The 21,440-nt window shown below is 43.0% G+C and overlaps 1 protein-coding gene across 2 annotated transcripts in view; it reads right to left on the bottom strand.

The window, feature by feature from the left end:
- The window catches only part of BRD7 (bromodomain containing 7), an 80,783-nt gene that overhangs the window by 11,540 nt on the left and 47,803 nt on the right, over nt 1–21,440 (bottom strand). For both annotated transcript variants that reach the window (XM_082270017.1, XM_082270018.1), the window contains exons 9-13: nt 20,910–21,039; nt 16,319–16,391; nt 12,684–12,791; nt 8,624–8,759; nt 32–143 (exon numbers count right to left, since the gene is read on the bottom strand). In XM_082270017.1, the coding sequence (XP_082126143.1) occupies nt 32–143; nt 8,624–8,759; nt 12,684–12,791; nt 16,319–16,391; nt 20,910–21,039 (559 nt within the window). The remainder of the gene's footprint in view (nt 1–31; nt 144–8,623; nt 8,760–12,683; nt 12,792–16,318; nt 16,392–20,909; nt 21,040–21,440) is intronic.

The following is a 21,440-nucleotide window of genomic DNA, read 5'->3' as shown; positions in this document are numbered from 1 at the left end:
TTGTAAAATTTGTGTCAGAAGTTGTAGTTACCTTATTCTGCTCTCTTTCAGTTCTTGAATATTCTCCATTACTAAAAGCATCAAGAATACAGTCCACCATCCCATAAGGTTGGTTACTTACATTATTCATGAATTCCTGTATGCTAAAAAATATACAAATTAATTTTGCAGATTTATATATACACTGAATGCTTTGCATGATAAAAAATGCCTCATACAGATCTCATTAGAGAAGCATTTAGGACTTTTTTTTTTTTTAGCACAAAGCACAGTTAACAGCCAAAGTTAATATAATACCACTTACTTGGAAGATTATAAAAAATTATTAAATATCACCCATTGTAAAATAACATACCTCAAAGCCTAAATCCAGGTTGAGATCCCCCTTTATCCACTCATCCACTGCAGCACAGCTCCAGCCTTATATAAACATACATGCATACCTTTTTCCCAGCAATCTTGGTTTTATTATAACCACTTTACCACTAGAGGATTTTGCTGTCTTACGTCTGGGCCACTTTTTGCGATTCAGGGCTGTGCGACTTTAACTGACAATTGCGCGGTCGTGCGACGCCATACCCAAACAAAATTTACGTCCTTTTTTTCCCACAAACAGAGATTTCTTTTCGTGGTATTTGATCACCTGTGCGATTTTTACTTTTTGCGCTATAAACAAAAAAAGAGCGTAAATTTTGAAAAAATAACAATATTTTTCAAAAATTTTTATATGAAATTCCCCCCAAAAAAATGTACAAATCAAATTTTTTTTAAATTTTTGGCCAATTTGTTTTCTGCTACCTATGTTTGGTAAAAAAATTCACAATAAGCGTATTTTGATTGGTTTGCGCAAAAGTTATTGCGTTTACTAACAAAGGGAAAGATTTCTGTCATTTTTGGTGTTTTTTTTTTTTTAACGCGTAATGGCGGCGATCTGCGATTTTTTTTGCGGGACTGCGACATTGCGGCGGACAGATCGGACCCTTGACTGACATTTTTGACACTTTTGGGGGTACCAGTGACATTACTGCAGTAATCAGTGCTATATATATGCACTGTTACTGTAAAAATAACACTGGCAGGGAAGGGGTTAATTTTATTGGAGAGGGAGGGGTTAATGTATGCCTGGTGCTTACTGACGTGTGTGGGGGGAGGTGACTGTGTGACACAAGGACAGATCTAGGGTTCAGCTATGCTGAACCCTGCAATCTGACCCTGCCTGTCACTTGGGAGATCCGGCCGCTTGTGTTTACACAAGCAGGCGGATCTCCACAGTAGATCCCCGACGATCGGGGAAGAGCGGCGGCGATCGCCGCTGCTCCTCCCCTGGCCCTACTCCCGCTGTGACTGAAAACAGCGGGAGCGAGCCTCCCGAGAAAGGGGTGTGCCTGACGACGTAGTACTACGTCGTCAGACGATAACGAGCCACTTTGCCGCAGTAGTACTACGGTACTTAGACGGTAAGTGGATAATAAATGCATTTTACATAGAACTAGTATAGGAACCTGAGCCTATTTTGATACACATATCTTGTACATGTGAACATGAACATAAGAGGTGAAAATAGTATCTGGCATGAAATTTTCATAGCAAGTAGCAACCATGCAGACATAGGACATTAGAGGTAACTTCTTTCAATTGTACCATTCCCAAAAAATATGTACACTTTTCTTGTAATATAGTCTTGAAGTGAATGGGGTTGTGACAATGTAATGAAGATTGGGGTTCAACACAACACTAGCTGTGCACAAGTACAAAACCCATTTTAACTTAATAACTGGTACAAAACATACAAAAACAGGTAAACTATAGTGTGGGGTAAACTTCAAGTGATTGTAAACGATCACCTTGAAAAAAAAAAAACCCCAGTCAGTTTAAAATAGAAATGAAAGGAAAAACATTTGTGTATAAATATATATCATTTTTATAAAATGAGCACATTCCCTCTGATCTCAGCTGCATAATAGCTGGGGGAGGAGAGGAAGCAGCACACTGAGTTTCCCAGTGAATAGCTGTGCAACAGGGGCTTGTCAGGACAAGTCTGATCGTTGGAGGAGAGCAACCCGAGTTCCCAGCATAGCTACAGAACTGACAAAGGTGTGTCCTCCTGTTTAGTATGGTCAGTTTTTAAAAGGAAAGCAGGGGACTGGCAGGAACACCAGGGATTTCACACAAAGGAAGCAATACAAAGAACAGAATACTTTCTCATACAAGTGCATGGTACAGAAAGCGCATATCAGGAACATGAAATGTTGGGGTAACAAATGCTTTAAGTTCCAATAAAAAAAAAAAAAAAGTCAGCTAAGCACTTCTGCATAAGTGCGAGGATTTAGCCTGGAAAAGAGCACAAGCTGTGGCAGTTCTCTGCAGGCTGCTCAGCAGGAACATAGGCATTGCAAATCCTGAGGTGTGGGAGTCATATCTGGGTTATTTTAGACACGCTGGGGGAGTTCTTTTGCTAATTCTGACTAAAAGGTAACTAAATTCATCAATATTCAGTAGCTAAGACAGCCATTGATAAGATTATTAAAAACAATTAAAAAGAAAACAAAAAAGAAAAAAACATTTATAAAGTGGTTGTAAACCCTTATATATACAGTGCCTTGAAAAAGTATTCATACCCCTTGAAAATTTTCCACATTTTGTCATGTTACAACCAAAAATGTAAATTTATTTTATTGGGATTTTATGTGATGGAACACAAAGTAGAACATAACTGAAGTGGAAGGAAAATGATAAATGGTTTTCAACAAATTTTTACAAATAAGTATCCGAAAAATGTAGCGTGCATTTGTATTCAACCCCCCCCCCCCCCCCCCGAGTCAATACTTTGTAAAACCACCTTATGCTGCAATTACACCAGCAAGTATTTTAGGGTATGTCTCGACCAGCTTTGCACATCTAAAGAGTGACATTTTTTACCATTCTTCTTTGCAAAATAGCTCAAGCTCTGTCAGATTGGATGGTGAGCGTCTGAACAGCAATTTGCAAGTATTTCAACAGATTCTCAGTTGGATTTAGGTCTGAACTTTGACTGGGCTATTCTAACACATAAATATGCTTTAATCTAAACCACTCTGTTGTAGCTTTGGTTGTATGTTTAGGGTTGTTTGTTCTGCTGGAAACTGAACATCCACTCCAGTCAAGTCTTTTGTAGACTAAGGCCTCTTTCACACTTGTGCAACTTCAAAGTCGCATGATTTTACCGCGATTTTGATGCGAGTTTGACTGGGCTTATAATGTCTTTTGGTCAAAACGCACCAAAATCATGCCAAAAAGTAGTGCAGGGACTACTTTGAAGTCGGTGCAACTTCAAGCCACACAGATATGAATGGGGCTCATTGGAAATAATGGAGAACGACTTGTCCTGCGATTTTGCAGTCCCAAAATTGCATGACAAGTCACACAAGTGGGAAAGGGGCCTAACAGGTTTTCTGCAAAGATTTCCCTGTATTTGGCTCCATCCATCTTCCCATGAACGCTGACCAACTTGCCTGTCCCTGCTGAAGAAAAGCATCCCCACAACATGATGCTGCCACCACCACATTTCACGGTGGGATTGGTGTGTTCAGGGTGATGTGCAGTGTTAGTTTTCTGCCACACATAGCGTTTTGCTTTTAGGCCAAAAAGTTCAATTTTGGTCTCATCTGACCAGGGCACTTTCTTCCACATGTTTTCTGTATCCCCCACATGGCTTCTCGCAAACTGCAAATGGGACTTCCTATGGCTTTCGTTCAACAATGGTTTTCTTTTTGCCACTCTTCCATAAAGGTCATATTTGTGGAGTGCACGACTAATAGTTGACCTGTGGATGGATTCTCCCACCTGAGCTGTGGATCTCTGCAGCTCCTCCAGAGTTACCATTGGCCTTTTGGCTGTTTCTCTGATTAATGGCTCTCCTTGCCCGGCCTGTCAGTTTAGGTGGACAGCCATGTCTTGGTAGTTTTGCAGTTGTGCAATACTCTTTCCATTTTAAGATGATGGATTGAACAGTGCTCCCTGAGATGTTCAAAGATTTGGATATTTTTTTATAACCTAACCCTGCTTTAAACTTCTCCACAACTTTATCCCTGACCTGTCTCTGGTGTTTTCCTTGGCCTTTATGATGCAGTTTCTTCAGTAAGGTTCTCGAACAAACCTCTGAAGGCATTACAGAACAGCTGTATTTATACTGAGATTAAATTTCACACAGGTGGACTTTTTAGATGTTTATTTGAAAAAAAATAAAAATAAAATAATGTAAAACCATTGATCATTTTCCTTCCACGTCACAATTTTGTGCCAATTTGTGTTGGTCTATCACAAAAAAATATATTTAGGTTTTTAGTTGTAACATGACAAAATGTGGAAAAATTTCAAGGGGTATGAATATTTTTTGAAGGCACTGTACCCAGTGAAATTACTGATCTCAGGTGATACACGAAGATGAAAAATCCCCCTACATAAGTTGAACCTGTTTTTCTGCAGCCATCAGTCCTGTACAGGGCATTAAAAAAATTATCTTTACAGAACTACAAAGCAGATGGTAGGGGAATGAAGTGATACCTCAGTGAGAACTCAGAACAACCCCCCCCCCCCCCCACACAGGAACATGCAGGGTTAAGAATACCAATCATAGACTGTGTGCTGGAGCTCCCTCCCCATCACCTTTTTATATCTTGCAGTGGGGAAAACCTGTAAGAAAGGACTCATGCGGATAGCTTTGGATTGAGACAAATAAACACTATAGAAGGATGTGTTTTGTTTAGGGATGCACCGAATAATCGGCGGCCGAACATTATTCGGCCGAAAATAGAAAAAATAGCACTTTCGGTGTTCGGCCGAATAAGTCAAAAGGCCGAATAATTTTGTGCCGAATAATAGGGCTGAACGATAGTCGATATGATATTGACTATTGTTCTGTGGCCGTAGGCGATATTCATATCGCCGAGGTCACGATATTTACAGGGGGAAGGGACTCGGAGGAGGACAGGAGGACTCACAGACTTCCGTGTTAGGCAGGGGAAGCCGGGACACTTCAGCGGTGAGCATACATACATTACTCACTCGTGCACTGCAGCCCGCCCCACACATTCAGTGAGTCTTACTCTCCTCCCTAGTTTTTTCAATGGCACATTCAGGAAGCCAATCACGCCGTGATTAGCCGCACAGCGAACCAATCACGCGTGCCTGCACACCTGATTGGTTCCGCTGTGCCACTACTCACGGCGTGATTGGCTTCCTGAATGTGCCATTGAAAAAACTAGGGAGGAGAGTAAGACTCACTGAATGTGTGGGGCGGGCTGCAGTGCACGAGTGAGTAATGTATGTATGCGGCTGTGCTCCTTTCCAGGCTACTACTAGTCCACCTCCAGCCTCCTACTACCACCACTATGAGAGACTGTCTGTCACTGTATAATCTGATCGAGTCCACACTGACACTGACTGACTGTCACTGAGTAATTGATGTTACCACATTAACCCTGACCTGCCCAGTGCCCTGTATCTGCAATTAAAATTTACAAGGCTGCCTGCATGCTTCCTGATTTCCATTCCCAGCATCCTTCCCAATCCCTACAGTGTCACTAACATTAACCCTATGGTACAAGGCTGCAGTGTGCACTGAATCCCATTCCCTACAGTAACATTTAGGGAGAGAGAGAGAGAGAGAGAGAGAGAGAGAGGACAAGAGAGAGAGAGCGAGAGAGAGGAGGACAAGAGAGAGAGAGAGAGAGACATGAGAGGACAAGAGAGAGAGAGAGTGAGAGGACAAGAGAGAGAGAGAGAGAGAGAGAGGACAAGAGAGAGAGAGAGACACGAGAGGACAAGAGAGAGGACAAAAAATTGGCAAAATAAATGGAAAAAATGCAAAACACCGCGTTCGGTATTCGGCCTTCGGCCAAACATTTTATTATTATTCGGCTTCGGCCAAGAATTTCATTTCGGTGCATCCCTAGTTTTGTTCATATTTTATGTCAGATGTTTACAACCACTTTAAGGGCTTTATGTAGCTATAAAGTAAAACTAAGTAGAATCTGATGAAATATGATCTAGGTTTAGCTTGTGCTAAGTCACTTGGCAGTTTAAATACTAGAATGCTGATGGAATTGGTTGATTAAAGTGACTGCCACTATAGGTTTAAAATTATACTAAAGCCACACAATAAAAAAAACAAAAAATAAATAAAAAAGGAATTATATATACCTTTCCAGCGGTCAGTGTCTGAAAAATAAGCTGCATAGCGGATCCCCGGCCACTTCAGGTATCTGACATTGTGTCAAATACTGATCCCCCTGCTCCTACATCATTATACTAGGAACAAGCTAGCGGAGGAACCACAGTACATATTCATAGCACCCATTTAAGATGAGACAGACATTGTTGGACAACAACAGCTGGTGTTCATGGTAACTGAGCATTGGTCAACTAATTCAACGCACTTTACAAATGTGCACGAGAGCACAAGTCCACTGATTGTAAAGCAGCAAAAAGGAGCATTAGCCCACTGGCAGACAGCCTAAGAGAAATTTGCTGACTGCAATGTAACTATTGAGAGGAGGGTAATCCATAGGAGGGGAAAAAAAAAAACACTTGCTGAACCAATAGCACTTTTGATAAATTTTCTGTATGGCATTATATTAACCATTTCTGGACCACCCCATAGCAGATATACTGCTCCAGGGTGGCAGTTCTTTGCAGAATCCCGTATATATAAACGTCATTCTGCACTTCCACCTAGGGGGCACACGCATGTGCCACTTCTGCTAACTCACAGCAGAAGCCAATCTGCGGGTGCCGGGCAATGGATGTCTGCTGGCACCCGTCAATTGTCGGGCTGACACAGAACGGAGCTCTGCCTATATCAACATGGCAGATCTCCCTTCTGACAGAGGGAAAGTGATGGAGTTTGTGCCTCTGCAAAAGCATACCTAAGTGCAGCACACAGTTTACACAAAAAAAAACAAAACTAGTTAGGCACGTAGTTAACCCTTTGATCACCCTAGATGTTTAACCCCTTTCCAGCCAGTGTCATTAGTACACTAGTGACAGTGCATTTTTTTCATCACTGACCACTGTATTAGTGTCACTCATTTCCACAAAGTGTCAAACGTGTCAGTCTGCCTGCCGCAATATTGCAGTCACGCTATAAGTGGCTTATTGAGATTTTTTTTACCAAAAACATGTAGCAAAATACAAATTGGCCTAAATTGATGAAAAATTAGATTTTTATTTTTTTAAGCTTTGCGTTGGATATATTTTATAGCAGATGGTATAAAATATTGTTTTTTTTTTTTTTTCAAAATTGTAGGTCTTTGTTTATAGAGCAAAAAATAAAGATAAAAAATGCAGTGGTGATCAAATACCACCAAATGAAAGCTCTATTTGTGGGAAACAAATGACAAACTTTTTTGGGGGTACAGCGTTGCATGACCACACAATTGTCAGTTAACTACTTTAGTTCTGGAAGGTTTTACCCTCTACCTGACCAGGCCATTTTTTGCGATACGGCACTGCGTTGCTTTAATTGACAATTGCGGCGGTTGTGCAATGCTGTACCCAAAAAAAATTTAGGTCTTTTTTCCCCCCACAAATAGATTTTTTGGTGGTATTTGATCACCTATGCGGTTTCTATTTTTTTGCGCTATAAACAAAAAAAAAAAAAAAAAAAGAAGCCCCCCCCCCCCAAAAAAAAAAAAAAATAGAAAAAAAATCTATATTTTTTACTTTCTGCTATGAAACATACCCAATAAAAAATTTAAAAATCAAATTTCTTCATCAATTTAGGCCAATATGTATTCTGCTACATATTTTTGGTAAAACAATCCTAATTAGTGTATATTGATTGGTTTGCACAAAAGTTATAGCGTCTACAAACTATGGGATAGATTTATTGACTTTTTATATATTTTTTTTTTATTGTTTTTACAAGTAATGGCGGCGATGAGCGATTTTTAACTGAACTGTGAGGCAGACAAATCTGACACTAAGTGACACCAATACAGTGATCAGTGCTGAAAAAAATGCACTGTTACTGTATAAATAACACTGGCATGGAAGAGGTTAACACCAGGGGCGAGCAAGGTGTTAAATGTGCTCCTAGGGAGTGCTTTCTACCTGGGGGGGAAAATGGAAGCACTGGACGAAAAGAGAGATCTGTGTTTCAGCTCAGCTTAAAACACAAGATCTCTCTTTTACTCCCTGACAGAACAGCAGTCTTTCTGGTTTACATAGGCAGACCACCGCTCTGCCTTTCCCCTGAATGATTGGTGGGTCCCGGCGGCCATCGCAGCTGCCCGAACCCGCTTAGTGGCTCCTGCTCTGTTTAATCACAGCAGGAGCGTTGTGCGCCCCCTAGACCACGTGCAAAAAAATCATGTGCATGTACAAAATTTTGGCAGCCGGGCCACCCTGCCACAGTATATATGCGGTGGGCGGTCTGGAACTGGTTAAAGTAAAGTAGTGCCGTATAGCAAAAAATGGCCTGGTCATGGAGGGGTATATCTTCCGAGGGTCGAGTGGTTAAATCTACACCTCGGTTTACCCAATTAAACAACAATAATTCCAAAACACAAGTACATTATTTGGAAACTGATATACATCATCAGACATATACAATACAGACATGAGATAACTTATGCTGCTGTACCTGAAAGTCCCCTGAAGACTTGGGTCTTCTCCATACATTGTGTAAATTAGATCAGAATCATCCTTGCCAATGTTTGCAAAGGTTGAGTCATAGGATGGTGCGTAAGAGGTGAACGGCCCATAGTTCAAGTATAACACTAGGAATAAATAACACAAATTTGCATCACTGCCATAAAATAAACTAAACTTTAAATGCAATATTGGATATTTACAACTAGGTCTACAATTTCCTTTACAGAGAATATATATATATATATATATATATATATATATATATATATATATTTTATGTATCAATGGAAGACCAGGTGGCAGCTTTGTAAATCTGAGAAACAGATGCCCTCTACCAAAAGGCCCAGGAAGCTCTTACTGATCTTAGTGTGCCTTAAAAGGAAAGGGTGGAACCTTATCCTTAGGCTCTTTGTATAATAATCTATTAGAGCCACCAAAAATGGTGCAATGAGAAGTTGGTTTCCCTTTACGAGTCCTTAGGAATGACAAAAAGAGTCAGTCTTTCTGAAAAAGTGTAAACAGTGAAGAGAAACACAAAGTTCTGGTTAAAGTGATATTAAACCCAAAACCAAAAATGTAATATATTGCAGCTTACCAATCATTAGATGTAGTGGCTGCATTTTTTTTTTTTTTTTTTTTTAGGCTTTTGTCTCCCTATGTTTTTTTCCTGGTGATCTGGCCAGTAACACACACCGCTGTATCGTACAAGTAGGAAGAATAACGCCCGCTAAAAAAAGGCAGGAAGAGGTAGTAAACAGTGTGCCTGTAACACTGCAGTCAGTGACAAGGGGCTCATCAGAGGTTAATATTGTTATAATTATCAATAAAGACTACAAAAGGCTTTATTTACAAAAGTAAAACCAAACTGACAGTCAGTCCTAGTGAGTTTACTGGTATAACCGCTGTAACGAATAATACATACCCAAACAAAGTGGAACTGTGAGCAAAAAAAAAAAAAAATGGGGATTTTTGACTTACCATAAAATCCATTTCCCTGATGTTCATTGACTAACACAGCTCCTTATCTTCTTGACCATTGGGTTATGCTGCCCCCCTACAGGAGTAGGACACTAAGCAGAAACAAAGTCTGGCTATGCCTATGGGGCAGTCCCAGGTGGTACACATCCTCTCTCTGATTCAGGGATGCCACCACTGTGCGAATGGACTTCATTCTGAACTTCTGCACCTGCACCTGGGAACTCTAAGCAGGTTTGAGTAAAAACCCTGAAAACGTTTTGAAGTCGGAACCAGGACAATCACCCCTTGAAGTAACAGGTCTTGTACCGCCCCAAACAGACCCTGTAAGCGGTCCAGGGACAGGTACAAGTCAGGGGACAGGTACAAGTCCTAAGGAAAGAACCTTGCCGGGGGACAAGAGCGAAAATCGATCTTGTAGCCGGGCCGAATTACTTGTGGACCCACTTGTCTTGTACCAGGGAAGTCCATGGGTCCGGAAACCAGTGAAGATGTCCCCCCCATTCCCGATACAGTTGAGGGCGCACCTTCATGCTAAAAGAGCCTTTTCCATGGTTCTGGAGAAGCCCACTCTCGGCTTGCCAGACCAGGTTCGCTTGGATCCTCCAGAGGGGGCCCTGAAAGACTTTGAGCCCTTGTCAAACGACCCTGAGGGATGAAAAAACTTCATATGAGACGAGAAGGAGGGCACACGTCAATGACGAGGATCCTTGCTCTTAGTAGCCTATGGAAGAAAGGTACTCTTTCCCCCTTTGAGACCTTTAATGTCATCATCCAGGGTAGCTCCAAACAGACGATCTCCTTAAGAGGGGAGATCAGTCAAGGCCTTTTTAGAAGTCTGGTCTGCAGACCAGCATTTGAGCCAAAAGACAAACCGAAGGACCACTGCCGAAACAGAGAGCCAAGCCACTGGGGGAGCCGCATCCAAAGAGGCATCACAGATAAACTGCAGCCCCTGGACCAGCTGGCCTGCCAGCACAGCAAATGCAGGGGGGAGCTGTTCTCCCTCCAGGTCACGGCATAAAAGCTTAGCCCACTCAGTCAGAGTTTGAGACAGTAGGGCAATGGTGAATACCGGCCTCAGTGTTGAACAAGCCAGAGTGTACATATTGCAGGCCACAGCCTTCGCCTTCCTGTCAGCTGGATCTTTAAAGGCTGGGGACTCTTCAACGGGAATCATGGTTGCCTTGTTCAAGCTGGAAACCAGAGGGTCCACCACGGATGGAACAGTCCACTTCTTAATAAGGGACTCCTCATAGGGGTAATCACCTAGCAAATCGCTTAGGGACCCCAAGGGGATGCTTTGATCGTCCCCACTCTTTAGTGACAATTCTGTCAAAATAAGAAAGGAAACACCTTTGCCGCTCTGGATGGCTTGTGAGTGCCAAAGGGAACCTGCGCCTCTGTCGCAGCTGCATCCTCCATCTTTAAGGACACACAAACAGACACAATCAGTGCTTCCATCAGCGCCTTTTTGTGCGTGGCTGCAGATGTGGAGGAATCATCCTCACTATCTGAGGATTCCGGGCGCGTGGTCGCAGACCCAGCAGGGAGCACCCTTGCAGGGGCCAAATCAGATTCAGGATCTGATGAGACAGATGAGTCAGGAGAAGGGGGGGGGGGGGTGCTTTTTGCGAGCCGGTCGCCCGAAAGCCATCTCCACTCGGAACACAAAGGACTCCAGGACAGCTGTCAGTGCATCGATGGATGGTTGGGACCCGGAGGACACCACAGCCTCAGAGAGGGGATCAGGCGAGGAGATGTGCTCCAAAGACTCCATAAGTCACCAGGGGGACCCCACAAAAAGTATAACGCACTGCAAAGGGACAATCTCCACTGTGCCAGCAGCACCACCCGGTCGTCAGGCACAAGCACCAAGTGATCCTCAGCAGAGAGGATCACCAGACTCACCACCCAGCAGAAACAGACACCTGCAGCCACCAGGATAATCTGCACTCCACGGATGGCGATCAGTAAGTGAAATGATCCAGGAGTCCACAGCAGGGGATGAGGAGGGGCTCCCACAGCCAAAATTGTCGCTCTACTGTCATGGCTGCCGCTATGTTTAATGGCAAACCACCGCAAAATGGGCAGCGGACTACACAAACATGGCCGCTGTGCATTGAGCACACAGGCTACAGCAAAAAATGGTGGCACCACAAGGCTCCCCGTATCCCAGGAGGGATCCTTAGGCCTCAGAAAAACGGGAACAGGCAGGAAGAGGGGCCCCTGGCAGGAGCCCCCACTAGGTAGACCCCCCCGACAGCCGATCACCAGCAGCGCACCCCCCCCCCCCCCCGCCCTCATGGCCAGCACAGCACCTTGCCCCCACCCCAGGCAGTGGACCAGGCCAACCCACAGCCCAAGTAAAGGAGGGGGGATGATATGGCCCACAGGAACCACCAAACGGGGGGGGGGCAGGTTTGGATACTTAACCGGAAGGAGGGGAACCCAGGGGTCCGACCGCCCCATGGAGGGGCCCACATCCACCCCAAAACCCTCCAGGGGGAGAGGGGGGGTTTCAGTCACTCACTATACCAGGAACCAGACGGGCACCGCTCCAGACAGAACCTACTCTGCATCGAAATGCGGGGCTGTCGGCCAGGAGGAATGCTTTGACTCAGTCCGAGACCCAGTCGTATGTGGCCTTGCGAGGCATTTACCTCACAGGCCAGCCCCCAACCGGTGGGGCTATGTGGCGGCCAACCTAGGGTGGAGCTGAGGTCTGCGCACGCTAGATTATCCAGCCTGTCGCCCAGTTGATTGTAGATCTCACATGAAAAAAAACAGGAGAAAAAAATTCTATCTAAAAAGAAAAAATGTGGAGTTGGATTTCTTCTAACGCTGCTTATAACAAAATTGAGTACCTATAGCAGAAAAAGGGAGTATACCCCCTGGGACTGCCCATAGGCGTAGCCAGTTTTTTTTCTGCCTCTTGTCCTACTCCTGTAGGGGGCAGTACAACCCAATGGTTAAGATGATCAGGGGCTGTATCCGTCAATGAATGAAAGCAAAATAGAAAATTTTCACAGGAAATTACAGGAAAAAAAAATATATATATGACGACGGTTTACCTGGAGTGACTTTGTTGCGTTTATCTTCTTTGAATCCTTGCAAGCAATTTACCCCTGCTTGTAGTCGGCCAGCTGTGGACCCAAGAATGGCAGTTCCATGCCCAGGTTCTAAAGAAAAGGGTTTAAAAATCAAGTTAAAATCTTAGAGTGGTGCACAGTACTGAAGTCCAGAAATCTACTTGTCTTGCAAATTTGAATGTCCCACTGTAATTTACACCTATGTTTGTATCAAGTAAAAAAGTACACTGACATTTAAGTTATTAATACTACAACCTAGAACAGCTTTCTTCTATCAGGACACACCGAAGAAAAAAAGAGACATGGATGAAAAAAACGAAAGATGAAAACATATGGTATAAACTCACCACCCTGATGCAAAGGTGAGGGTGGCATTATTATCCTTCAAGTGAGAACACAGGAAATTGCACAGAGCTGGGCAGTCATCCTGTGAGATATTGGATACTCAGAATCTCCCAGGGAGCTTGCGGAAGAATGATGACCCCACCTATTTTATGGATGCCAAGGTAAGGCAAGTACATTTAAAGCTGAACTGCAGAAATTCAGCAATTTTATAAAAAGTTCAGGCATACTAGGACTTCAGTTCTGCACTTCATAAGCTGAATGCTCTGGTCTCAGCTCCTTCAATTTAAAGTGTAACTGAAAGGCAAAGGATTTTTTTCTATTTTTGGATGGAGTATAGCTGGATTTGAACACCTATCGTTTTTTATTTCCGTCTGGGCCACCGTTCGGGAGATTCCCCCTCTCTATTTGTCCTATTTACTTTCACTTGCAATAAAAATGGAAAACAAAAATTCTAAATTTTGGGTCCACAAATAAGTAATAGCAGGGAAACATTCCAATGGGGAAACTAGTTATGGTGAATATAAACAAAATGTAATCTGGGCAGCCCATAAAGCCACCATACGGGGGGAAATAATTCAAATGTAGACACAGATAAAGAGAGAGCATGACTTGGCCCTGGCAATACTTGACTTACAAGAATTGTGCAAAGCGCATAAGCTTAGACCCAATCGGGAAACCCTAGCTAAAATCGAGTCTACTAGGTTGGCACTTAATCTGGTGCTTACTGCCAGAGTTGAAAAGAGCTTAAGATGGAGTGGTGCATGTTTTTACTTCCAGCGTGATATAATTGGGCCTATGTTGGCATCTAAACTGACCCCTAGGGATCGTTCCCATGCATTACAGAAGCTGCGCTCTGCTGGGGGGGGGGGGGGGGGTTCTACCCAAAACCCACAAAAATTATGGAGGAGTTCAGGGACATCTATTGCCCGGCTATACCGGTCAGACTCTTTGGGGTCCTCGGAGGTAGTGGACTCCTTCATGGAAGACATTCCTTTACCTAAGCGGACTACTGCCCTTAGCGTCCGACTGGAAGTCCCTATCACGGAACAGGAAGTTTTAGGGGTGATTAAGGATGCAAGAACGGGCTCTGCGCTAGGTCTATATGGTTTTTCAGCCCTTTACTATAAGAAATTTGTGACAATGTTATCCTGGTACCTAACCCACTTTTTTAATTCGTTACGGAAAGGGGGCTCCTGACAAAAATTTTGGCTAACCGCTTGGCATCTTTTATTGCAGCATATGTGCATAGAGATCAGGTGGGGTTCATCCCAGGGTGACAGGGACCTGATCAGATTTTCCGGGTTATTGATGTCATATTCCTGCTTAGATCCAAATGGGACGGGGGTTCGGCTCAGGAGGGGTTTCGGTTATCCATAGACTTACAGAAGGCCTTCGACACGGTTTCCTGGTCCTACATGTTCCGGGTCTTGGAGGTCTGGGGGTTTGGACCACAGTTTCTTACTATCCTAAGGGCTTTATAATCCACTCCACGGGCCCAGGTTCGTCTGCAGGACCAATTTTCTACCCCTATCTCCATTGCGCAGGGTACAAGGCAGGGCTGCCCATTATCCCCTTTAATTTTCGCAATGGCCATTGAAACTCTGGCGGTAGCTATTAGATCTGACCTAGGCATCCGGGGGGTGTGTTGTGTGGAACAAGAACATAAATGCACTTTGTCCGCGGACAAACTTTTTGTTATTCTTAACCTGCCCTACAACTACAACCCCATGACGTCATCTGTGACATAAGGGGGCAGGGCCTCCCGGTGATGTCACCGGGAGGCCACGCCCACATTGGCTATATAACAAGCTGCAGAGACCGGCATAATCGCCGGAGACATCGTCGGAGGAGGACCGGAGGAAGAAGAAGACCAGAAGATTGGACAGCAAAAGAGCAGAAGATTGGACAGCAAAAGAGCAGAAGATTGGACAGCAAAAGAGCAGAAGATTGGACAGCAAAAGAGCAGAAGACAAGAAGAGCGGAGAGGAGAAGACCGGAGCGGAGAAGTCCAGATGAAGATTTTTAATAAAATTTCCAAAACGTCTCCTATCATTATTTACATACACCGCCTTTTATGGGGTGAATGGGTAGGGGTACAGTGTACCCCATACCCACTCACATAGGGAGGGGATCCGGGATTTGGGGGCCACCCTTGTTCAAGGGGGCTTCCAGATTCCGTTGGGCCCCCTGCCCGCAGACCCCCACAACCACCGGCCAGGGTTGTGGGGATGAGGCCCTTGTCCTCATAAACATGGGGGCAAGGTGCTTTGAGGTGGGGGGTGCAGAGCTCCCCCTGCCCCAAAGCACCAACACCCCCCCATGTTGAGGGCATGTGGCCTGGTATGATCCAGGGGGGGTGGGGCCGCTCGCTCGTCCCCTCCCCTTTCCTGGCCTGCATGCTCGGATAAAAGGGTCTGCTATGGATTTTGGCGGGGACACCACGCCGTTTTTTCGGTGTGGGGCTACCCTCAAATTCCATACCGGACCCGAAGGGCCTGGTTTGGAACCTGGGGGGACCCCCACGCCGGTTTTTTTTTTCCCATTTTTTTGGCGTGGAGTTCCCCCTCAATATTCTCACAGGGCAAGTCGTGCCGCAAGTCGGATCATCCGGATCCGACTTGCGGTGCGACTTCCATTCAAATCAATAGGCTCCCATAGGGAACCATTGATTTTGAATGGAAGAAAAAAAACGTAGAACGTGGCTGAAAACGTTCATCACGTTTGGTCGCGTTTCTGCGTTTCAAACGCCGGGAAACACACGTTCGAACGCAAATAATTGCGTTCTAAAAAACGTCCCTGAACTCAACTGCCTGCAAATGACTGTAAACGACCCTGTGTACATGGACAGATAAGATAAAATGTAGATGGGTTCAGGGGCTTCTAAAAAAAACGCCCAACTGCTCCTAAACGGCCATTTCCAACGTCCCGTGTACATGGAGCCTAAAAGATAAAACTAATGCAGCTATCCCTTTTATGGATTGTAAACCAACATATTAAAAGGTTTGTTATTGGGTTTAATAACGCTTTAGGTCCGCTTTACACACTTAATGGTCCTTTGTATGCTACTTCTAGATAGTGATTAACTAAAACACACTCCCGCTTCCACTCTAAAGTCAAGAAATTATGCAGAAGAGAGGACTGAAAGCCTGCTTTAGGACTGAAATTCGTTCACATCAATACATAGAAGTCTCACCAAATATCAATTTAATTTACACACTTACCAAGTGCTGTTATCATTATGAAAATGTTTTATTTTTTTGCCATCTACATACCCAATGCTGTGTCCCCAGGGTTCAGCAGAGCCAGGGTTGTAGTTCCATCAGGCTTCCTTCTCTCAAACTCCAGCTGTAATGATTAATACCTTTATTTGTATATTAGCATTAAAACGTAGTAAAGTAGAGTAAAATGCAAAGTAAGCATGTTTTCCACATGACAGAGTCAAATAAATATTTAGATTTATCATAACTTAGGTTAAAAGGCACATTGTGATTTGCAATAATGCACTGCAGATTTAAGGCTTTAAAGTGTAAGTAAAGAATTTTTTTTTTTTTTACGTTTTGGACGGAGTTAAGAAAGGTTAGACCCTTTTCGATTTTTATTGTTTTCTCAATCGAGGTGATTACCTTTCTGTGCTGGTGACCACTGTCACTGAGAAGGAAAGTGAGGGGTGATACATATTAAGCAAAAGGTGAGGAAAAACCCTCCAAATGGTGACACCCATTAATGTGACAACTCTCTAAAATGGAAATCCCGTTAACTTTGGAGAAAATTGCTCTTGTGTCTCGAGGCCAGGATGTGCAGGGAAATCTCCCCAGCAGGACACAGGAAATAAATAACCCAATATGGGATTGAACCCTTTCCATAAAGGTTTTGGCTTGATATATGCTCTGATTTCAAGTGCCATCAGAATCAAACTTGCATTCCATTTCTTACGCTTCATTCAAAACATGTTTAGATGGTAATCCCAAATGGGCAATTGACAGGTATCAATAGCATACATGTGCTCTGTAAAGTCTAGAAATGAGAAAAGCATTACAAAATCAGTGGATTCGGTTTTTTCTCTATTTGGGTTAAAGTGAATGAACCATAAAGGCTTTTAGACGAAAGGTGTGCGCGTGTGCTTAGTTTTGATAATATAGCAGTGTGTACAACTGTTTAGAGGAAGAAAACAGATAACTGATGGATAGTGGTAGCTGATTTTTATAAAGTATTCACCTTGGTCTTGTTCACTACAAGTACTATCACTAGGCTTGGACTCAGTCTATAGTAATCAATACCATTGAACAGAGCAGGCAAGTAGAACAGGTTTAAAAAAAAAAAAAAAAGCCCTCAGAATTACTTTTATTACAACTAGTGTTTCGGTAAAACTCAGTCACCTTCCTCAGGGTATATAAGCATGTATTACCTCTGATCCTCTGACTCATCTACTACTGACCCCTGAAATCTGCTTCAACTAGTACTGAATTCTGCACTTTGCTTTTCTGGAATCACTTGCTGTCTGCCCCATAGCAAGTGATTCAAGAGTTTTACTGCTACATGGTATTATTTTTATATATATATATATATATATATAAAATATATTATATTATATTATATATATATATATATATATATATATATATATATATATATATATATACACACACACACACACACACACACACACACACACACACACACATGATCCAGCTCTCCCTACGGGGAACGCATGTGTGCAATCAACGCCTCGCTTTCTTTGTGATTATACACAGCAGGAGCCAATCATCGGGTACTGGAGACTATGTCCGCCGGCACCCGCCTATCATTCGTTACACAGGAAGAACGGCATTCTGCCTATGTAAACAAGGCAGATTGCCGTTCTGTCAGTATGGAAGGCAAAGATCCTGTGTTCCTACAAAGCAGGGAAATGGATCCGTGGCTTCCCCTAGTAAAAGTACCTCCCATAGTACACAAACACCCTTTAACCCTTTGATCCCCCTCATGTTGACCCCCTTCCCAGCCAGTGTCATTAGTACAGTGACAGTGCATATTTTAAGAACTGATCACTTTATTTGTGTCACTGGACCCCAAAAAATGTCAATTAGTGTCAGAATGTCCTTCTCAGTATTGCAGTCCTGCGATAAGTCGCTGCCATTACTAGCAAAAAACAAAATATAAATAAAAAGATCACATAGTTTGTAGACGTTATAACGTTTGCGCAAACCAATCAATATATGCTTATTAGGATTTAACCATGACTGACTGCTTACCTGGCATTACCGATCTCTGCATTACTGGCTCCTGATCCTGTACCCTGCATGTCTGACCTTGCACGCCACACTGCTGAACCCTAACCCTGCATTACCGACTCCTGTACCCCACTTCCAGACCGCCCATTGGGATTTGCTACTTCGACATTAAATAGCTGCCAAAGCCCCGGCATTTTTATTTTTACACAGCAGTCGGTTCACTTTAACATAAAAAGTGGTCCAGCGGCGGATTACTTTTATGGGCAGCGGGAGAGCCATTGGCAGCGGGGAAAAGGATCCGATCCCCTGTGCTGATGGGCAGGAAGTCGAATGAGGGCAAGATGGCTCCAACTCGACTCTATACCCTTGGAGGACCAGAGCGACCTCAAACATCACTTCCGCCCTTAAGAGCTTTTTTTTTTATGCTTTTAAGTGTAAATGTGAGATCTGAGGTCTTTTAGACCCCAGATCTCACCTTAAAGAGGCCCTGTCCTGCTTGTTTCTATTACAAGGGATGTTTGCATTCCTTGTAATAGGAATAAAAGTGATAAATTTTTTTTTTTTTCCGGAGTTAAGCTTGGTAAGTAACTTTAAAGTAAATTACAATAAAACAGAAGCCCTTAACATATCCTTACCAAGATGATTATATCTCGACTACAATCTACCTTCTCGTTTAAATGGCAACAAAAAGCTATTAAATACCTTGGCATCAGAATACCTCCCTCCTTGTCTTCCCTGGCTGATCTCAATTATACGCCCCTAGCTCTGACGATCCACACTTCTGGCATGATAAACCGAATATTTCTTGGTTTGGCCGTATAAATGTTGTCAAAAATGGACATTCTACCTAAACTCCTTTATGCCTTCCAGGCACTCCCTGTTTCCCCATCCCAGGTTTTTTTTCCAAGACATCAATAGGGCAATCCGTAATTTTATAAGGCAGGATAAGAGATCTAGCATTAGCCCAAATATCTTGGGGTTACCTAAGGTTAGAGGAGGTGTTGCTCTTCCCAGCCTCCGGGTATACTTTCATGTTGCAACGCTAATCAGGGTAGTCAATCGGTATCATGGCCAATCCACTAAATTATGGTCATTATTAAAAAATTGATATAGCTAGATTTCCCATCTCTACCATGGACAGACCCGACACAGACCTCCTAATGACCTTTTGTCCTTAGCGACTTCCAACACACTACAGATTAGGGAAAAATACCTGGCCAAGGGGCTGCTGTATTCTAGACCTAGCCCCTTGACCTCATTGTTTGGTATTGCATCTTTCTCCCGTACTTTTACGAACCTCAAATTCATGTCCTGGCAAAAATCTGATACTCCTTTGCTGAAACATACGCTTTGTAATGGTGAACAAATTTCTTTACCCCAATTGCTTTTCGCTTGACATAACCGATTCGGAACTTGGCTTGAACACACCCAATAGACACATTTCTTGTTCAAACCACATGTGAGGTATCGCACTAGACCTCTAACTCTTGGTTACCTGTAGAAATTTTTTAAGTGTTGCCAATGGAGATTTTGAAGTACCAAAGTTTGTTGCTTTTCCACGAACGTGTGCAATTTTAAAGCATGCCATGTTAGGTATCAATTTACTCAGTTTAACATTATCTTTCACAATATAGAAAAAAAACATTGTGTTAACTTTACTATTTTCTTATATTTTAATTCAAAATAGTGTATTTTTTCCACAAAAATTGCATTTGTAAGACTGCTGCGCAAATACGGTGTGACAAAGTATTGCAACGATCTCAAATTGAATCTCTAGGGTCTCTGCTAAAAAAACAAAAATTATAATATATATAGAATTTTTCAAGCAAAAAATTATGATTTTAACTTTTAAAACGACAAGTGTCAGAAATAGGCCTGGTCCTTAAGTGGTTATTGACTCCTATGGTCTGTACTATGCAGTACTGACTTCTGACCATGCACTCTGCAATACTGATTCTGACCTTGCATTCCACATTGCTGAATCCTAATCATGCATCCTACATTACTGACTTTGGACCTTACATTCTGCATTACTAACTTCTGGCGTTGCATTATGCATTACTGAATCCTGAGCCAGCATTCCACATTACTGACTCCTGACCCTTCATTACCCTGACCCCTGCACCCTGCTTTAATAACTCTTGAGCCCCGCACTCTGTAATACTGATCCCTGAACTATGCATTATTGACTCCTGAGCCCAGCACTCTGCCTTACTGACCCCTGGACTCTGAATTAAGGATTACTGACCCCCTAAACTCAGTAATATCAAGTCCAGAGGTCAGTAATGCAAACTACTGACCCTTGAACCCTGTTACCTACTACTGACCCCATAACTCTGCGGTGCTTACTCCTGACCTCCTAACTGACCCTTGATGCAGGGCATTTTTTCTCTCCAGGGATTTTCCTCTCACTATCAACAGCAGGCCATTTTGTCATTCTTCCACCTTCAACCAACACCAGGGCATTTGGTTTCCCTTCCACAGACCAGCAATGTAAGCGGCACCGTTACATTATTATTAAAAAAAGAATCAGCGCAATTTTTATGCTATGTTGTATGTTAGGATTCAGTCCTTGAAGTTCAGACTTTAATATGTATAGCTCATTACATGAATCCTTGATGCTTTTACTGCTCACCTGACTGTTAGCTGCTCTTTTTGTTAGTTTCCCAAAAGAATCTCTGATTATCTGGTTGATATGTTCCTGCTCTTTTTCTGAAGCTCCTTCATTTATCCTCTGCTTATCTTCTGACTGATCCTTATCTTTTCTGTGGAAATATAAGAAAAAAAAAAAAAATTATATATATATTTTGTTACTACAGGGCATAAAGGAATTATGAAGGGTGGTTGTGAGTGCTGAAACTCAGGCAGTGTTTCTCATACTGTTCATGGCAGTAGGGAAACCGACACTTTACCAGAACTATACAGATTCATTTGTTTGTTTTTACACTGACATTTCAACCAAAGAGAATACAATTCCAGTGCTATGCCCACTGGGCATTTAGCCCATCTCTTTTGAATGCCTTTTCTCCAGGCAGGAGAAAATCAGCATTAAAAATGTACCTAAAGCGGTGATTTGGCACATACTTTAATGGGATAGCTTTTACAGCAGAAAGTAAAAATATACTGTTTGTTTTTCAAAATGTTTGGTCATCTTTCATTAATAGCG

This window comes from Pelophylax lessonae, assembly GCF_965119305.1.
Source record: "Pelophylax lessonae genome assembly, chromosome: 10".
Lineage (NCBI taxonomy): Eukaryota > Metazoa > Chordata > Amphibia > Anura > Ranidae > Pelophylax > Pelophylax lessonae.
Note: the sequence above shows the minus strand (reverse complement) of the source record. Positions and strands in the feature narration are given on the sequence as shown.